The sequence below is a fragment of the Xenopus laevis genome, chromosome 9_10L (genome assembly GCF_017654675.1).
Source record: "Xenopus laevis strain J_2021 chromosome 9_10L, Xenopus_laevis_v10.1, whole genome shotgun sequence".
In the NCBI taxonomy this organism is placed as follows: Eukaryota; Metazoa; Chordata; class Amphibia; order Anura; family Pipidae; genus Xenopus; species Xenopus laevis.
Genome location: NC_054387.1, coordinates 50,587,895 through 50,613,961, shown reverse-complemented (window position 1 = coordinate 50,613,961; position 26,067 = coordinate 50,587,895). Strand labels below are relative to the sequence as shown.

General features: G+C 40.0%; 1 protein-coding gene across 7 annotated transcripts in view; it reads left to right on the top strand.

Annotated features, from left to right (window-relative positions):
- Window positions 1–26,067, top strand: part of shisa6.L (shisa family member 6 L homeolog) — a 127,142-nt gene that overhangs the window by 36,880 nt on the left and 64,195 nt on the right. For 3 of the 7 annotated variants that reach the window (XM_041576019.1, XM_041576016.1, XM_041576015.1), the window contains exons 4-5: window positions 7,352–7,414; window positions 10,319–10,417. In XM_041576019.1, the coding sequence (XP_041431953.1) occupies window positions 7,352–7,414; window positions 10,319–10,417 (162 nt within the window). The remainder of the gene's footprint in view (window positions 1–7,351; window positions 7,415–10,318; window positions 10,418–26,067) is intronic. The other 4 variants (XM_018235438.2, XM_041576017.1, XM_041576020.1 and 1 more) reach the window with 2 other exon arrangements.

Sequence of the window (26,067 nt, the reverse complement as noted above, 5' to 3'; positions counted from 1 at the left end):
GATAGACCGAATCGGCAACTGAGTCACCCAGATCTCGATCGGGCAGATTAAAAAGTCCCGTCGGATCCGCAATCCGATTGCCTGTTTTGGATGCATTATGATCCGATCTTGACCCCAATATGCGCCATACGCATACCTCCCAACTGTCCCTTTTTCGGAGGGACAGTCCCTCTTTTGACAGCTCAACCCGCAGTCCCTCATTTGTACTGGAAAGTCCCTCTTTTCTCTGCACTAAACAGCCAGAAAAAGAAACAAAGTTTCTCACTTAATTGGCTTTTAGCAGAGAGCCCAGAACAGCTAACAGGTGCAGATAAGATACTTTGTAACAATTTTGAGACACAAAAACACAGTTTAGATAAGGAGAATTATTTTCAAACTTTCATAACCTGCCAAATTTTGTAAAACAAACATGGTAATTAAGGGGTGTGGCCACAGAAAGGGGTGTGGTCAAAAAAATTGCGCCGCTACGTGCGGCAAAAAATTTTATGGCCATACGAGCGGTTCTCTACGTCTATGGCCACCTTTAGGATAGCCGTTCCTGTACTGTCTAAGAGAAATAACATGGCAGCTCCTACCCATATGCATACATTAAAGAGAGAATGTTCTGGGAACACAATAAGTTATATCTTTAAAATGTACTGCCTGATCCCATTTAATATTTGGTTCTATTTTACAAAGGCTAAAGTCTGGTTTTGTTTTGCAGTTAATTACATATCATTATCAGACCCAGTTTCCTATTTCAAACTTGCGCTTTGATGGTTTCGGTGCAGTAATTGCTGTTAATCCCTAGGTCTCGGGCACCTGGGAACCTTTGGAACACTCTCTGAGAAGCTCTTAGGCCTCGCCGTGTGTTTGGCTGATGGGCTCCTGACTGACACTTTGAAGCTAATTGGGTAACACAGTGGGATTCATTTCTCAAACACAACAGACGCCTTTCATGGGGTTCATTAACTTTCTGCAGATAGGTGGAAATATTTACATGATGTCCTGAAGGAGTCAAATAGAATGTAAGCTCTAGGGATCAGAGTTTTCTGCACCGTGCCTTTGTAAATGTCAGCATATTGAATCTCCTTATATAATGCTTTCATTAATCTATTCCACACTTATGGGGGTTCAAAATGGGGTGTAAGATGGAAAAAGTCCACTCACTGTCCTTGCTTTATGGGAGGAGGTCACACTGCCCTGTCCGTCAGCTAGTAGTCTGCTTTATTGGCTCCCGCTACTTCTGCACCAGGTAACATTTGTGATACAATAAGGAGCTCCAGTATGGTGGTGGTGTGGGGCTGATCATGTTAATGATACCCGCACCTACAACCTATTTGTTTTTGGACCCCCTGTATTTAGAGCACACAGAGAAACTGTTAGATTCCATGACAACTTAGGGGTATTGGGAGTGACATGTTCCCAATTCCTTTTCTGCCCTTTGCTAATATTCAAGCAAAGGCATCTAAGCCATTAACAGTCCACTGCCAATCAAGGGAAACATTAAAATGGATAGATGATAGTGATGGACGAATAAATTCGGCAGGCGCGAATTCTCGGCGAATTTCCGCGATTCGCAGCCAGCAAATAAAATCGCAAAACTGCGGCGAGAATTCGAAATTAATCAAATGCCCATTGACTTTAATGCATTTGGACAAAATAGGCAAGCGTATAAAAATTGCGTGAAAATTGACGCACATCGAAATTATTTTGATGCCCGTTGAATGCAATGCATTTTGTAAATTTTTAGCCGCATCGAGAATTTCACAGTAAATTTGTGAAGCAAACAGGACAAATTCGCCATCACTTTAGATAGTCAGATGGAGAGATAAATCTATCTATAGCATAAAGCATCACAGCCATCACAGACTGACCTATTGAGGTATACATTTGCCGCCTCTAATAGTTACCTATGTCCCTTGTTAATGACACCAACATGACGATCTCTAAAGCTTTGGGGTGTGGGGGAAATGTCACACTGTGATCTCAATCAGAAATTATCCTCTGGCGTCTCTCTCTTTAGGAATTTCTCTCTGTGACACATGGATGTTTCCCGGCACAGAAACTGGTCCCTAAGGAATTCCCTTTGTTTGAACTCTCTGTCAACCCTGTATTTCCCTTGTTGTCTTCTATAATCCCTGCAAATCTGCCCTGTTCTTTTTCACAAGGAGGGTCCAACACTGGATATAGGCCAGGGGACAGAAAGGATATATTATATTCTGTATACCACAGCTGATATTGCACTTGGGGCAGCCAGGACTGCTCTAGGTGGGACCAGTTAGGACAACTTGGGGTGAGTGCTTATTTGTGCCCTGGGTACCCCTGGAACTTTAGCAGGGTGACTATTACTCCAATGTTTCTATATATCTGTAACCTTGTTATGAGCTAAGGGGCCCCAGCCTGAAGACCAGTTAGAGTGAGATTTGGGGTGAGAGCTTATTTGTGTCCTGGGTACCCCTGGAACTATAGCAGGGTGACTATTACCCCAATGTTTCTATATATTTGTAACCTTGTTATGAGCTAAGGGGGCTCAGTCTGAAGGCCAGTTAGGGTGAGATTTGGGGTGTTTATTTGTAACCTGGGTACCCCTGGAACTATAGCAGGGTGACTCTTAGCCCAATGTTTCTATATATCTGTAACCTTGTTATAAGCTAAGAGGGCTCAGTCTGAAGGTCAGTTAGAGTGAGATTTGGGTGAGTGCTTATTTGCAACGGGTACACCGAGAACTATGGCAGGGTGACAGTTACCCCAATGTTATCAGGGCCGGATTTCCCTGGCGGGCGCCACATGGCAACACGGTCCTATCGCACACCTGCACTTACCCCCCTCCACGAGAGCACTTGCACATGCGTGCAAGCCCCGGAGCACTGGGGAGCTGTGTGTCCCAAGTGCTCCCCATAATATTTTGCCGCCCTAGGCCCAGGCCTTTGTGGCCTTGCCGGGCCTGGATGTTTCTTATATCTGTAACCTTGTTATTATTTTATTTTATTATTAACATGTATTTATATAGCGCCAACATATTGCGTAGCACTGTAAAGTAAATGTGATTATACAACTACATCACATGAATTACATACATAGAATATATGGAGTAACAAACATCACAATCAATACAGGTACAAAAAGGTGAGGAAGGCCCTATGCATAGGCATACAGTCTAAAGGGAAGGGAGTAATATACAAGGTGTGGGAGTGGGCAAGATCGAATTAAGTGGGTGAGAAATGTGGTATTGCGTTTGGTAGTTAAGCAGAGTGAGGGTAGGCTTCTCGAAAGAAGTGCGTTTTCAGAGATTTCTTGAAAGTAGAAAGGTTGGGAGAAAGTCGGACAGACCGTGGGAGAGCGTTCCAGAGGAGGGGTGCAGCCCTTGCAAAGTCTTGAATGCGAGCATGTGAGGAGGTAATGAGAGAAGAGTTGAGTAGCAGGTCAGTAGAGGAGCGTAGTAAGCGAGTGGGTGAGTATATAGAGATGAGTTTAGAGATGTAGGGTGGGGCAGAGTTATGAAGTGCTTTGAAAGTCAGTGTCATTAATTTGAATTTGATTCTGAAAGGTAACGGAAGCCAGTGCAGGGATTGACAGAATGGCGAGGCAGAGGAGGAGCGGTTGCTGAGGTGTATGAGCCTCGCAGCAGTGTTCATTATGGACTGGAGAGGTGACAGTCTCTGGAGGGGGAGGCCAATTAAAAGAGAGTTACAGTAGTCTAGACGCGATATGATGAGAGAGTGAATAAGAATTTTGGCAGCGTCTTGGGTGATAAATGATCGTATTTTGGATATGTTCCTTAGGTGGAAGTGACAAGATTTAATAAGTGACTGGATATGAGGAGTGAATGACAGGGCAGAATCTAGGATAACCCCAAGGCACCGGGCCTGGGGAGAGGGGGTGATAGTGGAATTGTTAACTATGATGGATACTTCGGGGATGCTACTGGTGTTAGTTGGAGGAAAGAGAACCATTTCAGTTTTAGAGAGGTTTAATTTAAGGTAGCGTTGTGACATCCAGGTAGAGATAGCGGACAGGCAGGAGGAGACGCGAGTTAGGAGTTCTGGGTTGAGATCAGGAGATGAGAGATAGATCTGAGTATCGTCAGCATAGAGGTGGTAGTGGAAACCATAAGAATTTATTAATTTGCCAAGGGAGGAAGTATAGAGGGAGAATAGTAATGGTCCCAGGACAGAGCCTTGGGGAACTCCAACAGAAAGAGGTAGGGGAGAAGATGCTACTCCATTGTAGGAGACACTGAAGGAACGATTGGTGATGTAAGAAGAGAACCAAGACAGGGCTGTGTCACGAAGGCCAAGTGACTGGAGGGACTGGAGGAGGAGAGGGTGATCTACAGTGTCAAATGCGGCTGAGAGGTCAAGCAGTATTAGTAGTGAGAAGTGATTGTTGGCTTTAGCGGTTAAAAGGTCATTAGTCAGTCGAGTCAGGGCAGTTTCCGTGGAGTGTTGTGGCTTAAAACCAGATTGTAGGGGGTCCAGCAGGTTATTGTCAGAGAGGAATGAGGTAAGTCGGTTGTAGACTAGGCGCTCAAGTAGTTTAGAGATGAAAGGTAGCAGAGAGATAGGTCGGAGGTTGTCAAGATTGGAGGGATCAAGAGAGGGTTTTTTCAGGATGGGGGTGACAAGAGCATGTTTTAGTTGAGAAGGAAACAGTCCAGTTGAGAGGGAAAGATTTAATAGGTGAGTTAAGGCTTTGATTAGACACGGATTGGTATTGCGGAGAAGTTTTGAGGGAATTGGATCAAGCGGGCAGGTGGTAAGGTGAGAAGAGGCCAGAAGCTTTGAGACTTCCTCATCAGTGACAGGGGTGAAGGAGCACAGGAGGGACTGGGGAGTGTGGAGGGAGGGTGGTGGAAGTCTAGGGGGGTTGAGTAGTGTAATGTCCCTTCTGATAGTGTCAATTTTGTTTTTGAAGTGCTCAGCAATATCTTGAGCAGAGACAGATGTGCATGGAGGGGGTGGAGAAGGGGAAAGGAGAGTGTTAAAGGTGGAGAAAAGTTGTGCTGGTTTTTTAGAAAGGGAGTTAATGAGTGAAGTAAAGTATGTTTGTTTGGCTTGGAAGAGGCTGGTGTTAAAGGAGCGCAGGGCAGATTTGTAGCTCCAAAAGTCTGATTCTGAACGGGATTTGCGCCAGCGACGCTCAAGTGCACGTGAGTGTCTTTGGAGCGCTTTTGTATGAGCAGTATGCCAAAGTTGAAGTGGTTTGGGTCTAGAACGTTTAGTTTTTAAAGGAGCAAGCTCATTTAGGGCAGTGGTGAGAGTACTATAGTAGACAGAGGTAGCCACATTGTTATAAGATAAGGGGGCCTAGTCAGAAGGCCAGTTAGGGTTAGATTTGGGGTGAGTGCTTATTTGTGCCCTGGGTACCCCTGGAACTATAGCAGGGTGACTGTTACCCCAATGTTTCTATATATCTGTAACCTTGTTATGAGCTAAGGAGACCCAGTCTGAAGGCCAGTTAGGGTGAGATTTGAGATGAGTGTTTATTTGTGCCCTGGGTACCCCTGGAACTATAGCAGGGTGACTGTTATTTCAATGTTTCTATATATCTGCAACCTTGTTATAAAATAAAAGGGGGCTTAAAATGCCAAAGTAAAATATGAGTAAGTGGAGTATATAGGGAGAAGATGATGAACATATAGTTCCTGGGCTTATTTTGATTTAGAAATAGGGCAAAGTGATACAATATAGGGTTTGGGAGTGATGTGCCTCAAACAGCTGTACTCATTTTAATGGCAGTGTCACCCATTGATAACAGTAGGAACTCATATCCCTATATGTCAACTTATGTCTCCTCTCACTCTCTCTCTTTCTCTCACTATGTCCCTGATTTTTGAGAACACAACAATATAATCATCCTGCTCTGGCTGCATCTCCTGTTCCTTCCCGACTCCTACTCCTGTAGTGCCATTGCTGAGAGATGTTCTTGGATGCCAGGCATATCATTATCCCGCACTCACTGGCTCGGAGTTTTCTGACACTTCACTTCTTCTTGTGTCACCAGGTTGCATGGAAATAATTATAAACCTTGCAGCCAAATCTGTGTAAGCTGCGCTTGGCAGGGACCCTCAGTACTGAATCCCAATCAGTTCTGCCTTGTCGGACTGAAATATGTACACCCCACTCATTGTAGAACTTTCCGGGAGCCATTCCTCTGTTGGATTGTTTACTTTGTCGGAAAAATAACTGCCTCCCAGAATCCTCTCCTAATTATGGAAGCCACTATTTCAATGATATATTTTGTTATGATGTAAACTTTTAAATACCCAGTTTCAAACTTTCTTCCTTGTCATGGGGATAAGGCATTTTTGTCTATAAGTTGTTCCTCAATTTTCAATTGCTTTCCTCACCACAGACAGTATAGGATTGTGTGCCCAGAACATTCCTTTTTCTATACATTTGTCTTTATACATATAGGTATAGTGTTTTTCTTAAACAGTAAAATTTGAAGGTATAAATTAATGTGTGCCGAGAACTTTCTTTCTCTGTACATTTGTATTTATACATATTGGTATATTGTTTCTCTTAGACAGTAAAAAATAAAGGGTATAGCTTATGGTGTGCCCAGAACATTCCTTCTATGTATATTTTCTTTATACATATAGGTATAGTGTTTCCCTTAGACAGTACAAAATAAAGGTACGGCTTATGGTGCGTCCATTACTTTCCTTCTTTATTTGTTTATATTAACATATGAAATAGATTTACTCAAGAGTAACATAAGGGTATATTTATGTCTTGTCATGACTGTTTAGCAGTTACAACTTGGTTTGTGCTGATGTTCTGACTTAATACTGTGCTGCCTGATTAAAGTTTAGTTAGTGGATGATGCCAGTGTAGTAACAGTAATAATATAATAGTATATTAAAGGGTAGTGTCTCATGGAATTCCTTTGACATCAATAAAAGACAAAGAAGGGGAGACTCACTGAAGTTATCAAATTGGTAGACACCCCACCACCACCAATTATTCAAGACATTTACTTCAGACCCTAGACTGTGGATTGACTTCTGCAAAAAAAATGCACCAGCTTGAGATACTTTTTTTTAGTGCTACCCCACCATGTTTTTCCGATGCCTGCATCCTCTGAAGGGATCAAGAGTAAGTGACTAGAATCAATGGAGGTGCCTATCAATTTTCCCCTTCCCCCAGAAATGTTATTTTTTCTTCTTATTTTGATGTGCTAAAAACCATGGCACTGATGATAGTGTGGAGCCAACAAACGAACCCTTCTTTAGCCAAGAAATGTCACATTGGATGCTTCTAATTTCACATCATTCCAGACCGATACCCAAGTGAGCTCTCTCTCTCTCTCTGTGATTGCAAAGTCCTTGACATCCTTTCTAGAAAACTTGATTTCTCTTTTGCAGCCTCGCGGCGTTTCTCCGATGTTCCCACAAGCATGGAACCGCCAGGGCACCTGAACACCATAGGTACAAAGAGAGTGTTGTCAGTGTGCTGGCAATCTGCCTGTGCTTAGTGCTGTTTAACTTTGTGCTTCTCTGTGTCTCATGCTCAATGGAGTTTCTGCTACTCAAAACTACTGATGCCAGGGGGCACCCCTTATAACATTGTCTTCTTTATCTGGTGTGTCTCATAACGTTAAAGAAACCTTGTTGTCCTAATAAAAGAATGAAACATTCTGGTAAAACAATTTGCAGTGTTTTGTGACTGTGCTTTAATAATACTCTCTCTGTATGTCTGTTGTGTTGGTGCGTTTGTCTAAATGCTTTATGTACGGGAACGTTATGTCATCATGCTCTCCAGTGATTCCTGATATTTATAGAATATTAAACAGAATTCTGCTCTGCCCTACATAGGTGTGTTCTGGAATTTAGGACATAATCCCTTTCCTCATCCCTTGATATCTCAGAGCAGATGATGGGTTTTGCACAGGTTGGAATCAATCACTAACTTGGGCTTTTCATCCTTACTTGATCCGATACCCAGGCTATATTACTTCTGTTTTCTCCAGCAAGTAAGGGTGCCCAAACCTTGACCACATTAACTGGGTTTTCTTCTGAGAGTAAAGATGCGTGTATGCTGTATACTAAAAGTTAACTCAAAGGCGAACCACTCTTTTAAGGTGCCCACACCCTGCCTATATTACATATGTGTCTTTTACTGCCCTAATGGTGCCCATACACTGACCATATTACATATGTGTCTTCTAGAACAAGTAAAGGTTTAATTTTCTGACCAAAGAGACAGTTAAGATGAGTTTTATTTGGGACCAAAGCATTCACCTTCCTGGTGAAAAATTAATCAGTTTGGTTGGAAAGTGTTGCCAGCCAAAACCAAATTGGGCGGTGGTTGTGGTGTGAGGCTCACCTCTCTGCATCCCTCATATCTGAATTGTTGGTCAGCATTCATTTCGAAGGCGTGCTTCAATATAAAGGTGAATTATAATCTCATGATGAGAGTAACCAATCATCCTTTTTAATTAAGTGACCCAATTTCCACATTTTTCATGAAGTAAATAGGCTATTTATCAGCAGTGTTCTTCTGTGAAGTCATATTTTCACCAAACTATCTCACTGTCAGTTTATGTAGACCCGCTGCTTATGTAGGCCTGTTTTATTCTCCTCATTGCTGTCAGGTCCTGGGATATAGTTAATATCCAGCAGTTATTGTTGAATACACGGAAATGAATTAAGAATTTTACCACTCTCCTTAGCAAGTAGGGGACCTGTCACCCTAACAGATAATTCCAAACTATTTTATATTGTGTTTTTAAAGCAAAATTAGGGATGCACCGAATCCAGGATTCGGTTTGGGATTCGGCCAGGATTCGGCCTTTTTCAGCAGGATTCGGATTCGGCTGAATCCTTGTGCCTGGCCGAACCGAATCCGAATCCTAATTTGCATATGTAAATTAGGGGCGGGTAGGAAAATCGCATGACTTTTCGTCACAAAAGATGGATTTTTTCCACTTTTTCCTTTCCTACCGCTAATTTACATATGCAAATTAGGGATTCAGATTTGGTTTGGTATTCGGCTGAATCTTTCACGAAGGATTGGGGGATTCGGCCGAATCCCAAATAGTGGATTCGGTGCATCCCTAAGCAAAATAAACTTTACTCACACTATAAAAATTATTTTAATCTGTGTTGCCTTCTGTCTTCGAATTCACAACCACAGCTAGTAGACAGCTGCCATTTTGTGGACACTTGCTATTAAGACAAGTTTTGTATAACCCTGGTTTATGCACCAGAATGGAGCACATGAAGTCTCATGTATAATTTGAAATGGTCTTTTCTTATACAGCTTTTTATGTCTGGGTAACAGGTCCCCTTTAACCTGCATTTTCCATGGCTGAAGCCATAAAGGACTCATTGCTTAAATGAAGCCTATTTTAGCTACAACTACTGATTCATTATTTACCCCGCTGCCTGAAATATTTCTTCCTTTACTTCTTGTATATAAACTGCACACACTAATAGATATTATAGAGATTAGTGTGGGGACACTGTATAATTCAAGTTCATTTTTAGAAAGATGCTGGTGTGTACTCCAGGGTCAGACTTGCAGGAGGAGACTCATACCAGTACAAACTATTTGCTTCACTTCTGGCTTTCTCTTCTTATGAAAAGGATTTTGACTTATTCATTTCATGTTTGTCTTTAAATGTTGAATTTACCAACATGTATATAGTATATGGCAATAAAATGATGTCTGTACGTATACTATATATACTGTATATTCCTGTATGCCAAATAGTACTCTGCTGCATTATTATTATCTGTGAACTTTTTGACACCATTCTAGTCTAAGGCTTGAAGTTTAGTGTTAACTATTGGTTTGTCTTGTCTGTATATATATATATATATATATATATATATATATATATATATATATATATATATATATATATATATATATATATATGCTAAGTCTTTCCTTGTTTGCTTGTTGTTTTTATAATGGCCATTCTTTCCAAATGACTTTTAGCCCATTTGGGGTAAAAACACAAAATATTGAAAGATATTTTACAGCTACAGCAACAGTATATTGGAAAACCAGTAGGAATTCACCCAAAACCTCCCTTGAACAAGCTTTCCGTTTGGTCCCCCTGCAATTGCTTTGTCAGTTCCACGATTTCGGAATCACTGGGCTACAGGATTCGGGACTAATGCATGCAATATGGAAGAGTTGAGCAATATGGTTTATTCTAGGAATAGTCTCCCTTTGTAGTTGAACTGATTATACTGCTTTTGCTTAGAAGTGATATAGAATGTAGTTTTCTAGTGCTGAGGCCACTATTCCACTGAACGGCCTCTCTTAACTCTTCCTTACCACCTTCTCCACATTAACTCTATCTGTGCTTTCTCATTCAGCAGGACACTATGGGAAGGATATATATCGCAGCGGAGGTCCTGATCTTCACAATTTTATCTCCTCTGGCTTTGTGACCTTAGGACGAGGACATCTCAAGGGTACAGTAAAATAAGTTCTATATTCCACATACATGGTCGTTACTGTGCTTACGCGTATGTTATGGTTTTGTTCGTCCCATTGGCCGCAACTTGCTTTGTACAAATGTCAAGAACCCCACCACACTCTTATACGAGCTGTTAATATTTAGTGGCTTTGTTGGTTTATGTTGAGTCTTCTTATTTATATGTAGAGTTTGTCTTGCAGTTACTATTTTTTACAGTATCGTTCAATATATGCACAGAACAATCCTACTATATTTCTCATGTGGGAAGGAGGTAAAGTACAGTATGAGGGTATAGATTATTGTGTGCCCAGTGCTTTCCATCTTTGAATATTTGTATTTATACATATGGGTAGGAAACACCAGAGAAGAACATCCCTTCTCTGTATTATTTTATTTATACATATGGGAGGGAGGTGCCATTCTTTTTATTTTAGACCAGTGTTCCACAACCAGTGGCTAGTGAGCAACATAATGCTCACCAACCTATTGGATGCTGTTCCCAGTGGCCTCAAAGCAGGTATAATAAAATTTGCAATTCTGTTTGCACATTAAATACACCACTCTTATCCAGCTTTATAAATATAACCATGTACAGGGCAAATATGTTCACTGTGTGAACCATTCTGTGCTGTGTGAATTTTATTAATAAGCCCCACAAACTTTGTGCCAGGTCTAGTTACCCCATTAACCATGGTTTGCTTTCAAACAGGAGAAAATTTGCCAGTGCTCGGTTTGCCTTTAAAAAAAATATTTAATTATAAAAAATGAGGTGTTAGTACCACACTTTGGCCAAAATATGCAAGCTCAAGTGCCACGTCACAGCCCCTCATTGTACGTGAGTCCTACACTGTTTGCGAGCATTATAAGTTTGTAGTGCATTTAAGATCATGCCCCCCAGCAATCAGTGTGACTGAGTAGTAAGACCAAACACAGTAAGACTAGTAAATGCTGCCTGCTGATTGGTTGTAAAGGGTTACCAGACCAGGTTAAACTTAGTAGCTTTTATTACATTACCCCTTGTAGGAATAAATGGAAGAGAAACCCTACACATTAATATAGTATATTTGCCAATTAATGGCTGTATGCATGTATCTATATCAGCAAACCTGTAACTAAACAGAAGTCTTTGATAGGGAAGTTTGACTTTGTAGCTCCATTATGTTCCCAGAGGTTCCACATCTTCCCTTAGTCATGGTGCTACTAAGATATGGCTCCGTCAGGGGGTATATATTCTATGTGGAATGAACTAGGCCACTGATTGATCTGTGTGGGATACTGTAAGTATATCCTGTAGACATGCAAAGACTGAAGACTAATTTATAAATAATTAATTTATATGCTCGATCAGATATTGAAAGTCGTGCTGCTAATGCAGCTCGCAGCATCTGGAGACTTGACGCAATATTAATGATGGTGGAGTCCGAACCCAGGTAGCATATGGCTTCTCTCCCCCTTGGAGGTGTACATTGCTCTAAGCTGAATTTTATCAGTAACATGGCACCTTAATTTGTTGCTTGCGATTCAGAAGGTACAATGTGTAACTGATCCCATACGCTTACTAACTGTCCATCACATTTTGGTTTCCATGGCTAAATGCACCTTCATCCTTTTTCCTCTACAGATACACAAAACTTCCAAGTGTGTAAGCTATTTCTTCTCCAAAAATATGTAAAGCCATAAATTCTTGGGAGATTTTTTTTTTATAAAAAATAGTCATCTAAGATCTAGTCATATATCATACATTCTGTTTGTTAAAAATGCAAATACACTGGGTACTTACATGGGAACTAGCCTAAATGGCAGCTTAATAAATAAAAGGTACAGAATTGGATACTTACACAGGACCAAGACTAAATGGCAATTTAATTAATAAAAGGAACGGGAAAGGGTGCTTACATGGGAACTAGCCCAAATGGTAATTTCATTAATAAAAGGTACAGACATGGGTACTTACATGGGCAGTTGCAGTTTAATTCATTCATTCATTCATTCATTCATTCATTCAGTAAAGGTATGTAAATGGGTTCTTACATGGGAACTAGCCTAAATGGTGTCTTAATTAATAAAAGCTACGGAATGGGTACTTATATGGGAACTAGTTTAAATGGCAGCTTAATTAATTAAAGGTACTAAAATGGGTAGTTACATAGGAACTAGCCTTGATGGCAATTTAATTAATAAAAGTTATGGAAATGGGTACTTATATGGGGACTAGTCTAAATTGTAGTTGAATTAATTAAAGGTACAGCAGTGGATACTACTTACATGGGAACTAGCCCATATGTCAGTTTAATTAATTCACGGTATTAAAATGGGTACTTAAAAATGACGTGCTGTCCCATGGTTTGCTAACCAATAATGTTCATCATCACTTATGTATTCTTAGAGTTATACATTGACACATTTAAAATCCCATAAGCTGACATTCTATCCGATCGGCAAAAGGGGAAGTTTAGAAAGCGAGTGAGTGACAGCCAGCGTGGTAGCCGCAGCGAGAGCGAGGTGGGATGTTGTGGGTGCCAATCAGCAGGGGGAGGCACCAAGACTGCTTACCCCAAGTTCATAAAGGATTATTAAAGTTAAAGGATCTCTGTACCAAAGAGCTTATCATTTCTTAAAGGGGGTATTCACCTTTAAATTAACTGTTAGTATGATGTATAGAGTGATATTCTGGGACAATTTGCATTGGTTTTCATTTTTTATTATTTTCGAGTTATTTAGCTTTCTATTCAGCAGCTCTACAGTTTGCAATTTCAGCAATCTGGTTGCTAGGGTCCAAATTACCCTAGCAACCATGCACTGATTTGAATAAGAGACTGGAATCTGAATGAGAAAAGGCTTGAATAGATAGATGAGTAATAAAAAGCAGCAATAACAATAAATCTGTAGCTTCACAGAACATTTGTTTTTAGACTGGGGTCAGTGAACCCCATTTGAAAGCTGGAAAGAGTCAAAAGAAAAATGCAAATAATGCAAAAAAAGAAAAAATGAAGACCAATTGAAAAGTTGTATAGAATTAGACCTTTGAATTGAATTATTTTAGGTTTAATGTTTGATTCCAACTTGTGGACATATATTTTTATCTGAGCATGCATATAAATATACATAGTTTATACAGTATCATGTTCAGACACATGTCATAGTTAACTATGGTATAACTACAGGTTAATGGGCACCACAGCAAAGTCATTTTAGGGCCCCCCAGACCTTTGAGAAAAATACTTTTTTCTTCACCATATATTGAAACTGCCAATCGATGAATTGCTGGATACCCTATACCTCCGGGACCCACCCAGAACTGGCATGGTCTGCTTTGAGAGTGAGGCTAATAGCAAGAGCAAATGGTTTTAACAGAGGCATAATAACTTGGGATATGATATTTATGTCCATTTGTTAGTTCAACATGGAAAACATGAGAAGGTGGGGAAAATGAATTCTTTTCAGGCCATCTTTTGAGTGTCAGTGGCACCGCACATGCTCAGTGTGCTCTAGACTGCTGTTGAGAAGCTAAGCTTAGGGGTCATTGGAAATCATCAAGTGTAAAGTGAGGTTTGTCTGCTATAGAAGATGATGCTACAGGGCGAATTATCAAATTCTAATGCAGATGCACTGGTTCTATCTAATGTGAGACTGAATTAATCACTAATTAACCTTGTATCATGACGTTTATATTATATATACCCGTATATGTTGATGCCTGTACCCTGTATATGTTGATGCCTAAGCTCAGGTAAGTGACAGTAGCTCAGAGCATGTGCTGTGAATTTGCTGTGAAGAAGGGGTGCTGGGGATATATTCAGATGCACAGATCTTTCTGGCTAAAGGACTGTGGTTGCCCTGGGCTGGTATAGAAACCCAAAACACTATTGTGGAATGTAAAAAGTCAGTAACGTAAAAAAATATTCGCAATGCAAAAAGTTATGCCTCTGTGCAAACAAATATGACTTTGTGCGAATTTAAAATACTGTAGCTTTTACGAACCCGAGTACTGTTTATCGACCACTTCCTACAGGGAAGAAGGTTTGCAAATCTTATAGTTTGCGCCAGTGCGCAGTGAACGTAATAAAACTCTTAACTGAAAAAGTTGTTTGCTCCAAAAGATTACGACACCTTCAAGCACTTCTTAAAAGTGGGCAATGCGCAATTCAAATTCGCAATGTAATAACAGTTTGAGGAAGAGTATAAAATTGCGAAATTAGACTTTTTATTCTTATTTGTGCTAATTGCTTTGCTCTTTGCGACTTTTATTACATTCTGTCATATGTGTGGATTGTGTAGCCCACTTCTTTGTTAAGCTTTAGTTCTCCTTTACATCATTGTTGATTCTGGCTGCATTCTGCTAAATGTTAAGAGCCCCAGACACTTAGGAACATAATTAATCTTCTTGGTTAACTTAGAATCTTTACACTTTAGACAACTTAGTCCTTTGGGAAATTTAGGAACATGCCTCCCGTCCTGACATTTTTCAATGTCTTTACCCTTTGACCTAATTATGATTTACATATGGAAATACTTAGCAAGGGATTTTGGCCATTGCTACTGACCAGTAATAGGTGACTGGCTAGAGGATCAGACCAAAGTCATTCTGTTCTGGTGACTGTAGAAAAAAATTAAACATTGGAAGACAGCCCGGCACAATATTGGATTCATTAGCTTAACAAATCGTTACTTCTTTGATTTGATCTTTCTTATATTTCGTGACATATTGAGCATTTTATACTCCTCAAACTGTTTCAAAAGGGAAGTAAAGGACCGTTTTTATTCTGTGCATCATTAAGAACCCTGTTGTTGATCCACAGCCGTCTCTGACTTATTTACTTTCAATGTAATTAGATTCTGATAGCCCCGAACACCCGCTACAGTCTCCAAGAGGGAACCTGGTCTGCTTTGGTGCTGCTCATCTTTACAAAAATTAAAAAAAAGAACACTTAGATGTGTGACATTTAAGGGTTTGGATGAAAGGGGAAGTTCTCTTTTTGAAGCTGCTAGTAGGCAGACTGACGACTAAGTACCTGACATTTAAGTGTGTCTAACAAGGAGTGACTGTCGAAAACACTGAAAAGTTATAAAAAGAATCCGGGAGGGAGAATATATAGATGGAGAAAGTTTTATGAAACTATGTCTGGAATCTTAGCAAAACACAAGAAAGCAGCTTCGTCTGGGAGAAAACTGAGTTTGTCAAATTCATATGATCAGACAGTCCAAACAATCCTCCACCAATCAGCCCAATGTAACCCAGCATTTAGATGAGCCTGATGTACCTACCTCTGGGGTGACCAGATCCTTTTCGTTTGATGTATTGAGCAATGATGTATAGACAATTTATCCACACATCACATTCCAGGGATGTTGAATGATAACACTGGGGTATACAGGTACTACCGCCAGCAGATAAAATATCACAGAGTATCTCATAGCCTGGACAGAGAGATAACATTATACCAGCATAGGTATTCCCATTTAAGGTGGCCATAGATGTAACAATTACTTATTCTTGGAAAGATCTTTGTTTCAATACACATGCGTAGAGCTGAATCATCAGATATACAAGTATATATACAGGTAGAAACAATAGAATTCTACCTGTGTCTGATAACATTGGACCATGTTTGGGTGCCTTGAAAGGCACCCGATCAAATTTTTCTGTCCAGCCCAATCGACGAGCCGACCGATAACCAAGTCTTCTGCTGATGTTGGTTGGCTTTTTTCCCACCATACACGCACCGAATATCATACGAAAATTTGCTTTGTACGATATTATCTGTCTATGGCCACCTTTACTAAGCACAATTCAAAAGAAACAGACTTTTGCTCATAGCCTGTAAAAATACATACCATAAAGCTATGGCAGCATAGGTATTCCTCTATACTAAGCACAATTCAGCAGGAACCAGTGTCGGACTGGCCCGGCCGGACACCGGGCCAGACCACCTCTCCCGACATTCAGTTTTTCAAAAAAAATAAATATTTTTTGGCACATCGCAGCGCTGTTTGTAGATGCTCGCTGAGTGATGTTTGCGCATCCGCGATGCGCCGCCTTGGGCAAGCGTGCCAAATGACGCCTTCGTATCACAGTAGGGGGGGAGGGGTGCCCTGGACAGCAGTCCCGGTGAGCCCCAGGACCTCCAGTTCGACCCTGGCAGGAACAGCCGCTAAGTTTGTTCATAGCCTGTACAGAGAGATACCATAAAACTATAGCATCATAAATATTACCCTGTACTAAGCATAATTCAGCAGGAACAGCCCTCTAAGTTTGCTCATAGCCTGTCCAGAGATCTACCATAAAACTATATCAAACTAGGGTATTCCCCTGTACTAAGCACAATTCAGCAGGAATAGTCCCCAACGTTTGCTGATAGTCTGTGAACAATTGCCCTGCCAGTGTCGCCACAAAATAAACCTATAAATGATATATATTTTTTAGCTTAAGATTTGTGTCTTTAATTTACATTTTATTTTCATCCAGTTAAAAAAATTACAGGGCATTCCAGCACCATAGCACAAGAGAACAATTCTTGAATAGAAATCTTTCTGTGCAGCTGAAGTTACCCTTACTTGGTACCCTGAATGTTTATTTCTTATGCAAAAAAACATTATGTTCTGCTCAACAATGCAGTCTGTTGCCCTTCATTCTGCTCTTCATGTCGGCACAACAAACTGTCCCCCAACTTCTTTTGCCTGACCAAATTTCCATAGCCAGGAACGATACAACTCCATTATATAACGTTCCTGTTCAGTGCACCTTAATGATTCCAAGCCTGCCCGAGGAAGGGAACGCGGACCCTTAGGTATTCTATGGAACAAAACACAATAAATATGGAGGTATGGAGATAGGATGCTGCTGAGCTGTGATACAGTCATGGTGATTCTTTGTATTGTCGCATACAATGGATGTAGAAATGCCAATATTTGTATAAAATGCAGGATTTACAGATTTGGAGCGAAGAAAGGGGTTCTTAGAATAATAAAGTACAGTGGGGAGATTAGAGCAGATCTGCCACTACTATGTCCTTGAACTTTATTTACCAACTGCTCTGTCTCTGAGCCACGCTTACCCACTACTCCTTTAGACTCACTAACCCACTGTACTCTGTCCTTTAGCCTCACACACTCACTACTCTGTTCTTGAGCCTTATTCACCCTCTGCTCTGTCTCTGAGCCTCACTCACCCTCTGCTCTGTCCTTAAGCCTTATTTACCCACTGTTCTCTCTGAGCCTCACTAACCCACTGCTCTGTCTCTGAGCCTCACTCAGCCACTACTCTGTTCTTGAGCCTCATTCACCCACTTCTCTGTCTCTGAGCTTCCCTTACCCCTTGCTCTTTCTTTGAGCCTTACTCACCCACTGCTCTGTCTCTGAGCCTCACTCACCCACTACTCTGTCCTTGAGCCTCATTTACCCACTGTTCTCTCTGAACCTCATTCACCGACTGCTCTTTCCCTGAGCATCACTTACCCATTGCTCTGTCTCGGAGCCTTACTCACCCACTACTCTGTCCTTGAGCCTCATGTATCCATTGTTCTCTCTGAGGCTTACTCACCCAGTGCTCTGCCTCTGAGCCTTAATTTCACAATGCTTTCCCAGGCACTTCTTCCTTTGGTAGATTTTCCCTAAGCCTTTTCCCTCCTTTACTGCTTTGCTTTAAACCCTCCCTATCTCTGTACCAGCAGCTGTTTCTCCTCAACTGTACATACATTTCCCTTTCCAATCCTGTTTATTTATTGTAGTTTAAAACTATAGAGCTCATTTGAAATAAAATGAAATTCTCCCCTAGGGACTTTTAAATAATGTATTTTGCTTCATTGTGTCCCAGTGCCATTATTAGTCCAGTGCAACTTCAAACTGAATGCATTATCAGACAGCTCCCTATCTATACAGGTCTGTGAGTAGCACTGACACAACAGAGCGAAAAAGTTCACTGGCACACAGGTAATGCTGGCAGGGTGAAACCCTTGCTTTAAATCTATTTTACCCTGCCAGCATTACCTGTGTGCCAGTGAACTTTTTCACTCTGTATTGTTGATGGGTTGCCGATACCCTATTTGCTGAGCACCAGGGATTCATTTCTCCAGGGGGGCCAGGGTGTGCGTCTGCATTTGGTTAACGTCCATAGCACTGACACAACCCCACAGTCTCTCCCACTTGAAATATTAACATTTTTCTTGGAATATACTACTAGATTAGTGGCATTTTATAAATAGCAAATGGAATCCCTTATAATATCCATCATGATATCTGTGTACTAGTAGCAAAAGCATTTCCTAAAATACAAAGGTAGTATGAGGGTATAGCTTATTGAGTGCCCAGAACATTCCTTTTCTTTATATTTGTATTCATATATATATGTGTGTGTGTGTGTGTTGGAGTTGCCAAGAATGCTGGATAATAGATTACCATGTTTGCTACATAATACATTGTAAGGATGATTTCTTACTGAGTTAGCTGCCCTTTTGTGTCCTTGTGGTGTAAATATAGTCCTTATGGCGCTAACAAGCAACATGGGCTGTCACTGTGACCCCCTGAGTGTTTCAGCCAAATTATCTCAGTTCATTTATCTCTACATACAGAATTGTGGCCCCGGGGGAGGCTGTTACAGGGATATGGAACGACTGCTGTGGATTTATCTTTGCAGCGAGTACATCTCAGTGGTACCACTTTCCTCCTGAATATTCCATTCATGGATTTGATCAACGCACATTGATGTTCTGTAATTAAAGGGGAAATACATCTTAACATGAATGTACAGTAGATTGTGTGTTCCTTATGATAGTTGTCCTGAGGATGGAGATTTTGTTTACTAATACACCTTTTGTCATGTCAAAAATCTGCAACTCTCCAGAATGGATGCCAATGATAAGTCTCACTCTCGTGTAAATACCATCTGAGAGAATAGGCTCTTTGCACTTACACTTTCACAGGGCGATCCTTTTGGCTATGAAAAATTAGTTGCAATTATGCAATCATTCTGCTTGTTTGTAGCCTTTAGTTCCTTGGTCTCTTCTCTTCTTCGACTTACAGAATCTGGGACAGCGGCAGCTGGTCAACATCGCCTTTCTACCTTCATTCATCATGTGTGATGTCTTGCACGTTCTCATGACGTGGCAGAACTTTGGTACCATTGATTCTCTGTAGTTAAAGGAAATCAGCAAATGTCATACGCTGGGAAATCAGATGTACCGTTCTCTGGATTTCTGGCATCCTTTTAAAGAATCATCATACTGGGTAGGATGGTTTTGTCAGGAATAGGGTTATTACAGCTTCTAGAAAATGTCACTGAAATTAGCAACATAAATATTGTAATGAATCTTTATACATGCTGTGCACATTTCCCTAATTCTAGCACTTACTCACTCTGCCACTCATTCTGACATTCACCAATTGTAAGCAGCAGTCCTGTCCTGCTTTATGGCTGAGATTCTAGCTATCTTTATAACAGAGCATTCTGTCACAGTGGCACAGATCCTATCTGATACCCATTGTAAGCAGCAGTCCTGTCCTGCTTTATGGTTGAGATTCTAGCTATCTTTATAACAGAGCATTCTGTCACAGTGACACAGATCCTATCTGATCCCCATTGTAAACAGCAGTCCTGTCCTGCTTTATGGCTGAGATTCTAGCTATCTTTATAACAGAGCATTCTGTCACAGTGACACAGATCCTATCTGATACCCATTGTAAACAGCAGTCCTGTCCTGCTTTATGGCTGAGATTCTAGCTATCTTTATAACAGAGCATTCTGTCACAGTGACACATATCCTATCTGATACCCAGTAGCACAGATCCTACCTAGGGACTACTCTAGAACATTTTATAAGAACTAATTACCACAATTCTTACTATTCTTTACCAACATTTCACTGCTAATTATAAAATGTCTTACCTCAACTCCACTTAAATAATTCTTCAGTAGAACTGTTGTATCGGCATTTCTACAGACCTCTATAGACCTCTGTAGACCTCTAAGTGCAGAACCGTCGGAGTGCCCCTTCTTGTCCCCAGTCATGACTACTTTTTATACATCCAAAACCTCACACAGGATTGTACATTGGCCCATAAACTCTACAGAGTTTTCTCTTCTTCTCCATAATGTTTTACCCATGGACCTTTCCTAGGGAACATCTAGCATATGCCCATAACTTTTTTTCAAAACTGCCTATTACTCATAATGACTAATGTCCAACAAAAATCTTGATGACTGTTTATCCAAAACCACCCTACCCTTTTCCAACAACTTTTCAACAGAACTCTTTTCCAACAACTTCTCAATATAATTCTTTCTCAGCTTCCGCCATCTAGAATTTTTTCACAAATACTACCATGCAGAACCTTGGTAAATGCTCACTACAACTTTTTCTTGCTGTTCAATACATATTTGGCTAGCTCCTACAAGGACAACACATTTCCCCATGACTATGCTCTTCAAACTGTAACCAGATATCTTAATTTAAGATCCTTAATTTAACATCCTAATATTGCAGGCAATGTTGAATAATATATGGAGCTGGGTTCACTTTTGGCTAATTAATACTATCTTTAAAAATTGCCCCAATCCAATCCTTTATTGGAGCTCCCTATTGGAATTCTATGGTCCCTGTTTCAAATGAGGGGTGGGTGGGTCCTAATGGTTCCTGCCAGAAGCACAGTAGGTAGAGGGTAGTCAATCACAGCCCTGCAATCACACAAGCAAAGACAGGCTTCAGTTCCCTATCAGGTCAGCCTAGCTATGGATTGGTTCCTATCCTACAGTGCAGTGTGCTGAGTGCAACCAGCTCCCCAGCCTGGGAAAGGAGGCAGCAGGAAGTGTAACAGATGGGTGGGACTAGTAGGACTTTTGCAGAAATTTTGATAAAGTAACCATAAACACCAATTTTTTAAGCACGATCCTTCTATATTTAAAAGAATATAATGCACTGGCACAGTCTTGTTGTTTACATATAAGATTTTTAACTATAGCAGCTTCCTAGACAATCCCAGTCCATCCTATAACACTGTAAAATACACGGATACAGGATGCGCTGCTACATTACTTCTTTTATCTCTTCATTAATGCTTGCCCTCATTTGCCCTTCATTCCTATAACATTAACACAGACATTTTACCTTCTGACCTCCCGCTTCACTGAATTCTTCTAATATATTCCCAGACAATGTTCCCTAGGACACTTGACTATTTCTTTAGATCTGCACCCCAATCTGATTCCAAGATATTCTGCCATTAAATGTTCCTAGAACTGTTTCCCTTGTGGTTTATCATATCTCCCATAATAACATCAAATATATTCTTGCTTGATGATTCCAGGAACTATTTCCCACAAGGATTCTCACATCTCCGCCACTGCCTACATCCAAGATATTCTCCCCTAATGCTCCCTAGACCTCTTTCTTACTGCTTCTTTGTAGCAAAGCAAAACTGCTGTGTAACTGAAGATCTAAAGAAACAAGGGATGCACTGTAGCTATAATCTTTGGCTCATGGATTCCGTTCACCTGAACATTTGGCTGATGAGTTAAAGGGGTTGTTCACCTTTAAATTAATTTTAGTATGCTGGAGAGAGTGGCATTTTAAGACAATCTGCAATTGGTTTTCATTTATTATTATTTATTTTTTTTGAGTTATTTAGCTTTTTATTCAGCAGCTCTCCATTTTACAGTTTTAGCAATCTGGTTGTTAGGGTCCAAATTACCCTAGCAACCATGCAATGATTTGAATAAGAGACTGAAATATGAATATGAAAAGAGGGCATAAAATTAAAGATAAGTGACAAAAAGTAGCAATAACATTAAATGTGTAGTACAGGTATGGGACCTATTATCCAGAATGCTTGAGACCTGGGGTTTTCCGGATAATGGATCCTTCCTTAATTTGGATCTTCCTACCTTAAGTCTATTAGAAAATTATGTAAACATTAAATAAACCCAATTAGCTGGTTTTGCTTTGAATAAGGGTTAATTCTATCTTAGTTGGGATCAAGTACAAGCTACTGTTTTATTATTACAGAGAAAAAGGATATCATTTTTCAAAATTTGGATTATTTGGATAAAATGGAGTCTATGGGAGATGGCCTTTCCATAATTCGGAGCTTTCTGGATAACAGGTTTCCAGATAACAGATCCTATTCCTGTATTTGTTTTTAGATGGGTCAGTGACCCTCGAACAAGAATTAGGCAAATAATTGATAAACTATAAAAAAAGAAAAAATGAAGTCCAATTAAAAAATTTGCTTACAATTAGCCATTATATAACAAACTAAAAATTTGTGAACCACCCCTTTAATGGATTTGGTGCATCCCTAAAGCAAAGAATTATTTGCCAATGTGACCCATTATGTTTTCAAATTAAAAGGAAACCCTTCATTCGATAACCATACTTTATTCAGCCAAATGGAATAACAAGTTGGCATCACATCAGCTGTGCATTTAAATGCCAATCCCCCCACCACACACACAAGGCACAGCCCAGTGAATACCCTGTGTGTGTTTGTTAGCGTGTTGCAGTAGCTGGATATGGAAATGTATGAGTGTATTTCTCTCTGCACAATACATAATCTATAAATCACTGAGAAGCTAATTGATACCAGAGGAAAGTGACGCGCTGTCAGAATTGACATTTGATGTCTAGACTTAAATGAATGTGTCTGGCATTGAATAGTAATGTGTTACAGTGCAGCAGCTTCATCCACTGATCTTGCAGACAAGTATTGTCTTCCTGCTGTAAGACGGGGGTTTGCACGCACAATCATGGCTGCTTTAAAGCACTGGTGAGTGTATGCTAGGTGTTGTTCCCCAAAGGGACATCAAGGGACATAAATCGGTTACACCAAACTTCAATAATAAATAAGGGAATATTATAATCACATGCACCATATATGGTAGAACAGTGGCATCAAGTGGGTATGTGTTAGAGTCCTGCAGCGGGTCATGTAGCCGTGGGTTACCCGCAAAAACCTGCGGTACCCTGCGGGTTGCAGGTAAAGGTTCGGCAGCGGGTATACCGGGTTTTCGGGTCGGGTCACGGGTCTTCTCAATAGTGAGTTTTACTCTTTGTTTCTGATCACACCTACTTCTAATGATGGCACTTCCAGTTTACAATGACAGCACTTCCTGTTTCCTGATGGTCAGCGGGTCGCGGATCGGGTTGCGGATGATGTACTTGAGGGTGGGGGTCGGGTAGCGGGTTCAAGTGGGTAAGTATGCGGGTTGCAGGTCGAGGGTCGGGTTTAACAAATTGGTTCTGCGCAAGACTCTAGTATGTGTCACCAGGTCCTGTAGAGCCAGTGCGTCCATAAATCACCACCATTACTAACACTTAATGGCATTTTTACTAAAGGTAAGTTTTTTTTACATTTTCCATTGTGGATTTGAGGAAATGGCTTATTTTCGCAAGCGCGAATATTGTTTTTCTTTTCATGAAATGTCGTTTTCTCTGCTATTTGCTAAAACATTTCTCAAGTTTCCCTCTGATTATTTTTTGAAATTCTGTCGCCAGATGGATTCTGAAAAGTCACTAGAATATTTATAATTGGCCATAACTGCTTAGAATAAGTCATCAGTAATAGTAAATAGTATCATTTTTAGTGATGGGCGAATAAATTAGCCAGGTGAGACTTCGCAGCAAATTTCCGAGTTTCGCCGACAGAGAATAAATTCAAAACTGCTGTGAAAATCCAGGAGCATCAAAAAATTTCAGAATAGTCAGAATAGTCGCTTGCATAAAAATTGTAGTGCGTCAAAATTATTCGGATGCCCATTGACTTTAATGCATTTGGACAAAATAGGCGCATGTATAAAAAATGTAGCAGGCGTCAAAATTGACGCGTGTCTAAATAATTTTGACGCCCATTCACTTCAATGCGTTTTGCTAATTTTTCACCGTTTCTCGAATGGGACAAATTCATCCATCATTAATTATTTTCATTTTTTTACATGAAGGGGCAGATTTATCAAGGGTCGAATTTCGAAGTAGAAAAAGCTTAGAAATTCGACCATCGCATTGGATTACTTTGACTTCGAATATCGAAGTTGAAGTTTTTTTACAACGAATTTGGCCATTTGCGGTCAAAGTAAAATCGTTCAATCGAACAATGAAATCCTTTGCATCGAACGATTCAAAGTATTTCATCCATTGATCAAATGATTTTTCTTCCACTTCAAAAAACTTAGAAGGTCCCCATAGGCTAACATAGCACTTCGGCAAGTTTAATTTGGCGAAGTATTGAAGTCGAAGTTTTTTTTAAAGAGACAGTACTTCGATTATCGAATGGTCAATATTTGAACGATTTTACTTTGAATCGAATTCGAAGTCAAAGTCGTAGTATCCTATTCGATGGTCGAAGTATCCAAAAAAATTACTTCGAGTTTCGAATTTTTTTACTTCGAAATTTCCCTCGAATTCACTTCGACCCTTGATAAATCTCCCCCGAAATGTCAAATTTTTTTAAATGTATTTTAGTCAGTGTATCCTGTCCTGTAAAGCTGCCTGCAGCTGATCTAGGGTTTTCTGCTCCAAGCAAGGATTACATGTGTTGATAACAATAGTGGATATAAAATATACCATAAAAACGATTTGGAATAATGAAATTCTACTTAGACATGACTTGTCTAGATGATTTAATACATGATTTAATACATGATCTCTTCTGATGAATCGTCATTTATTGGTTGCCATGATCCTTATTCACTTTAACCGTGTTGCAGTAGGAAGTGCCATATTAAAGGGATATACTGTAGTTTACATAAATAGTAATTTTAAAATAACCCCATTTCTTTTCTTTTACACACATTTTCTTGTACGTGTGCCATTTAACTGTATCAGGAGTCAGGCCAGAAATTATTAATCTATTATTTCCATTACAGTTATTTGTTGTTCATCTACATTTTTCTTTGTAGCTTCCAGGTCTGTTACTCAGCTGGTTCCTGCTACATTGTTCTAGTAATGAGTAGTGATGGACGAATTTGTACAGTTTCGCCGAAAAATCTGTGAATTTACCGCAAAATTAGCAAAATGCGAAAAATTGAAGTCAATGGGCATAAAATTATTTTGACGCGCTTCATTTTCGATGCCCGGACAATTTTTATAGTCATTAAAGTCAACGAGCGTCCAAGTAATTCTGACACGCGACTATTTTAATGCACGCGACTATTCTGATGCGCACCTACATTTTTTTGCCGTAGCAGATTTTCCGCCGGCAAATTTTCACTGCAGTTTTATGAATTTAAAACGTGGAAATTCACTGCAAATTTGTGCCTGATGAATTTATTCGTCCATCACTAGTAATAAGAACCAGGAATACAGATTATATGAACAGTATATAAAAAACAGGTCTCAATATTTGGGCTGGATTTAAGGATGTTCAATTCGGGATTTCAGAAGCCAAGTTTTTGTATCGCCTTTACGAACTAGGATAACTAGGATAATGAACTTTTTTTCTGTCCTAAAGAAAACATGGCGCTGTTGGAGTTGGGATTATTAATCCAGAACATCGTGCTACATTTTATTGCATGGTGATTGTTGGAACATATTGTTTTAAGTTTATTTAGAGGATTTTAAGGCCTTAGGTGGCCCATATTAGGATAAATTAAAACAGTATTATAATCACCCTGATTTAATAAAAAGCAGTGTGGTAAACTGCTGCAGCTATTATGAACCC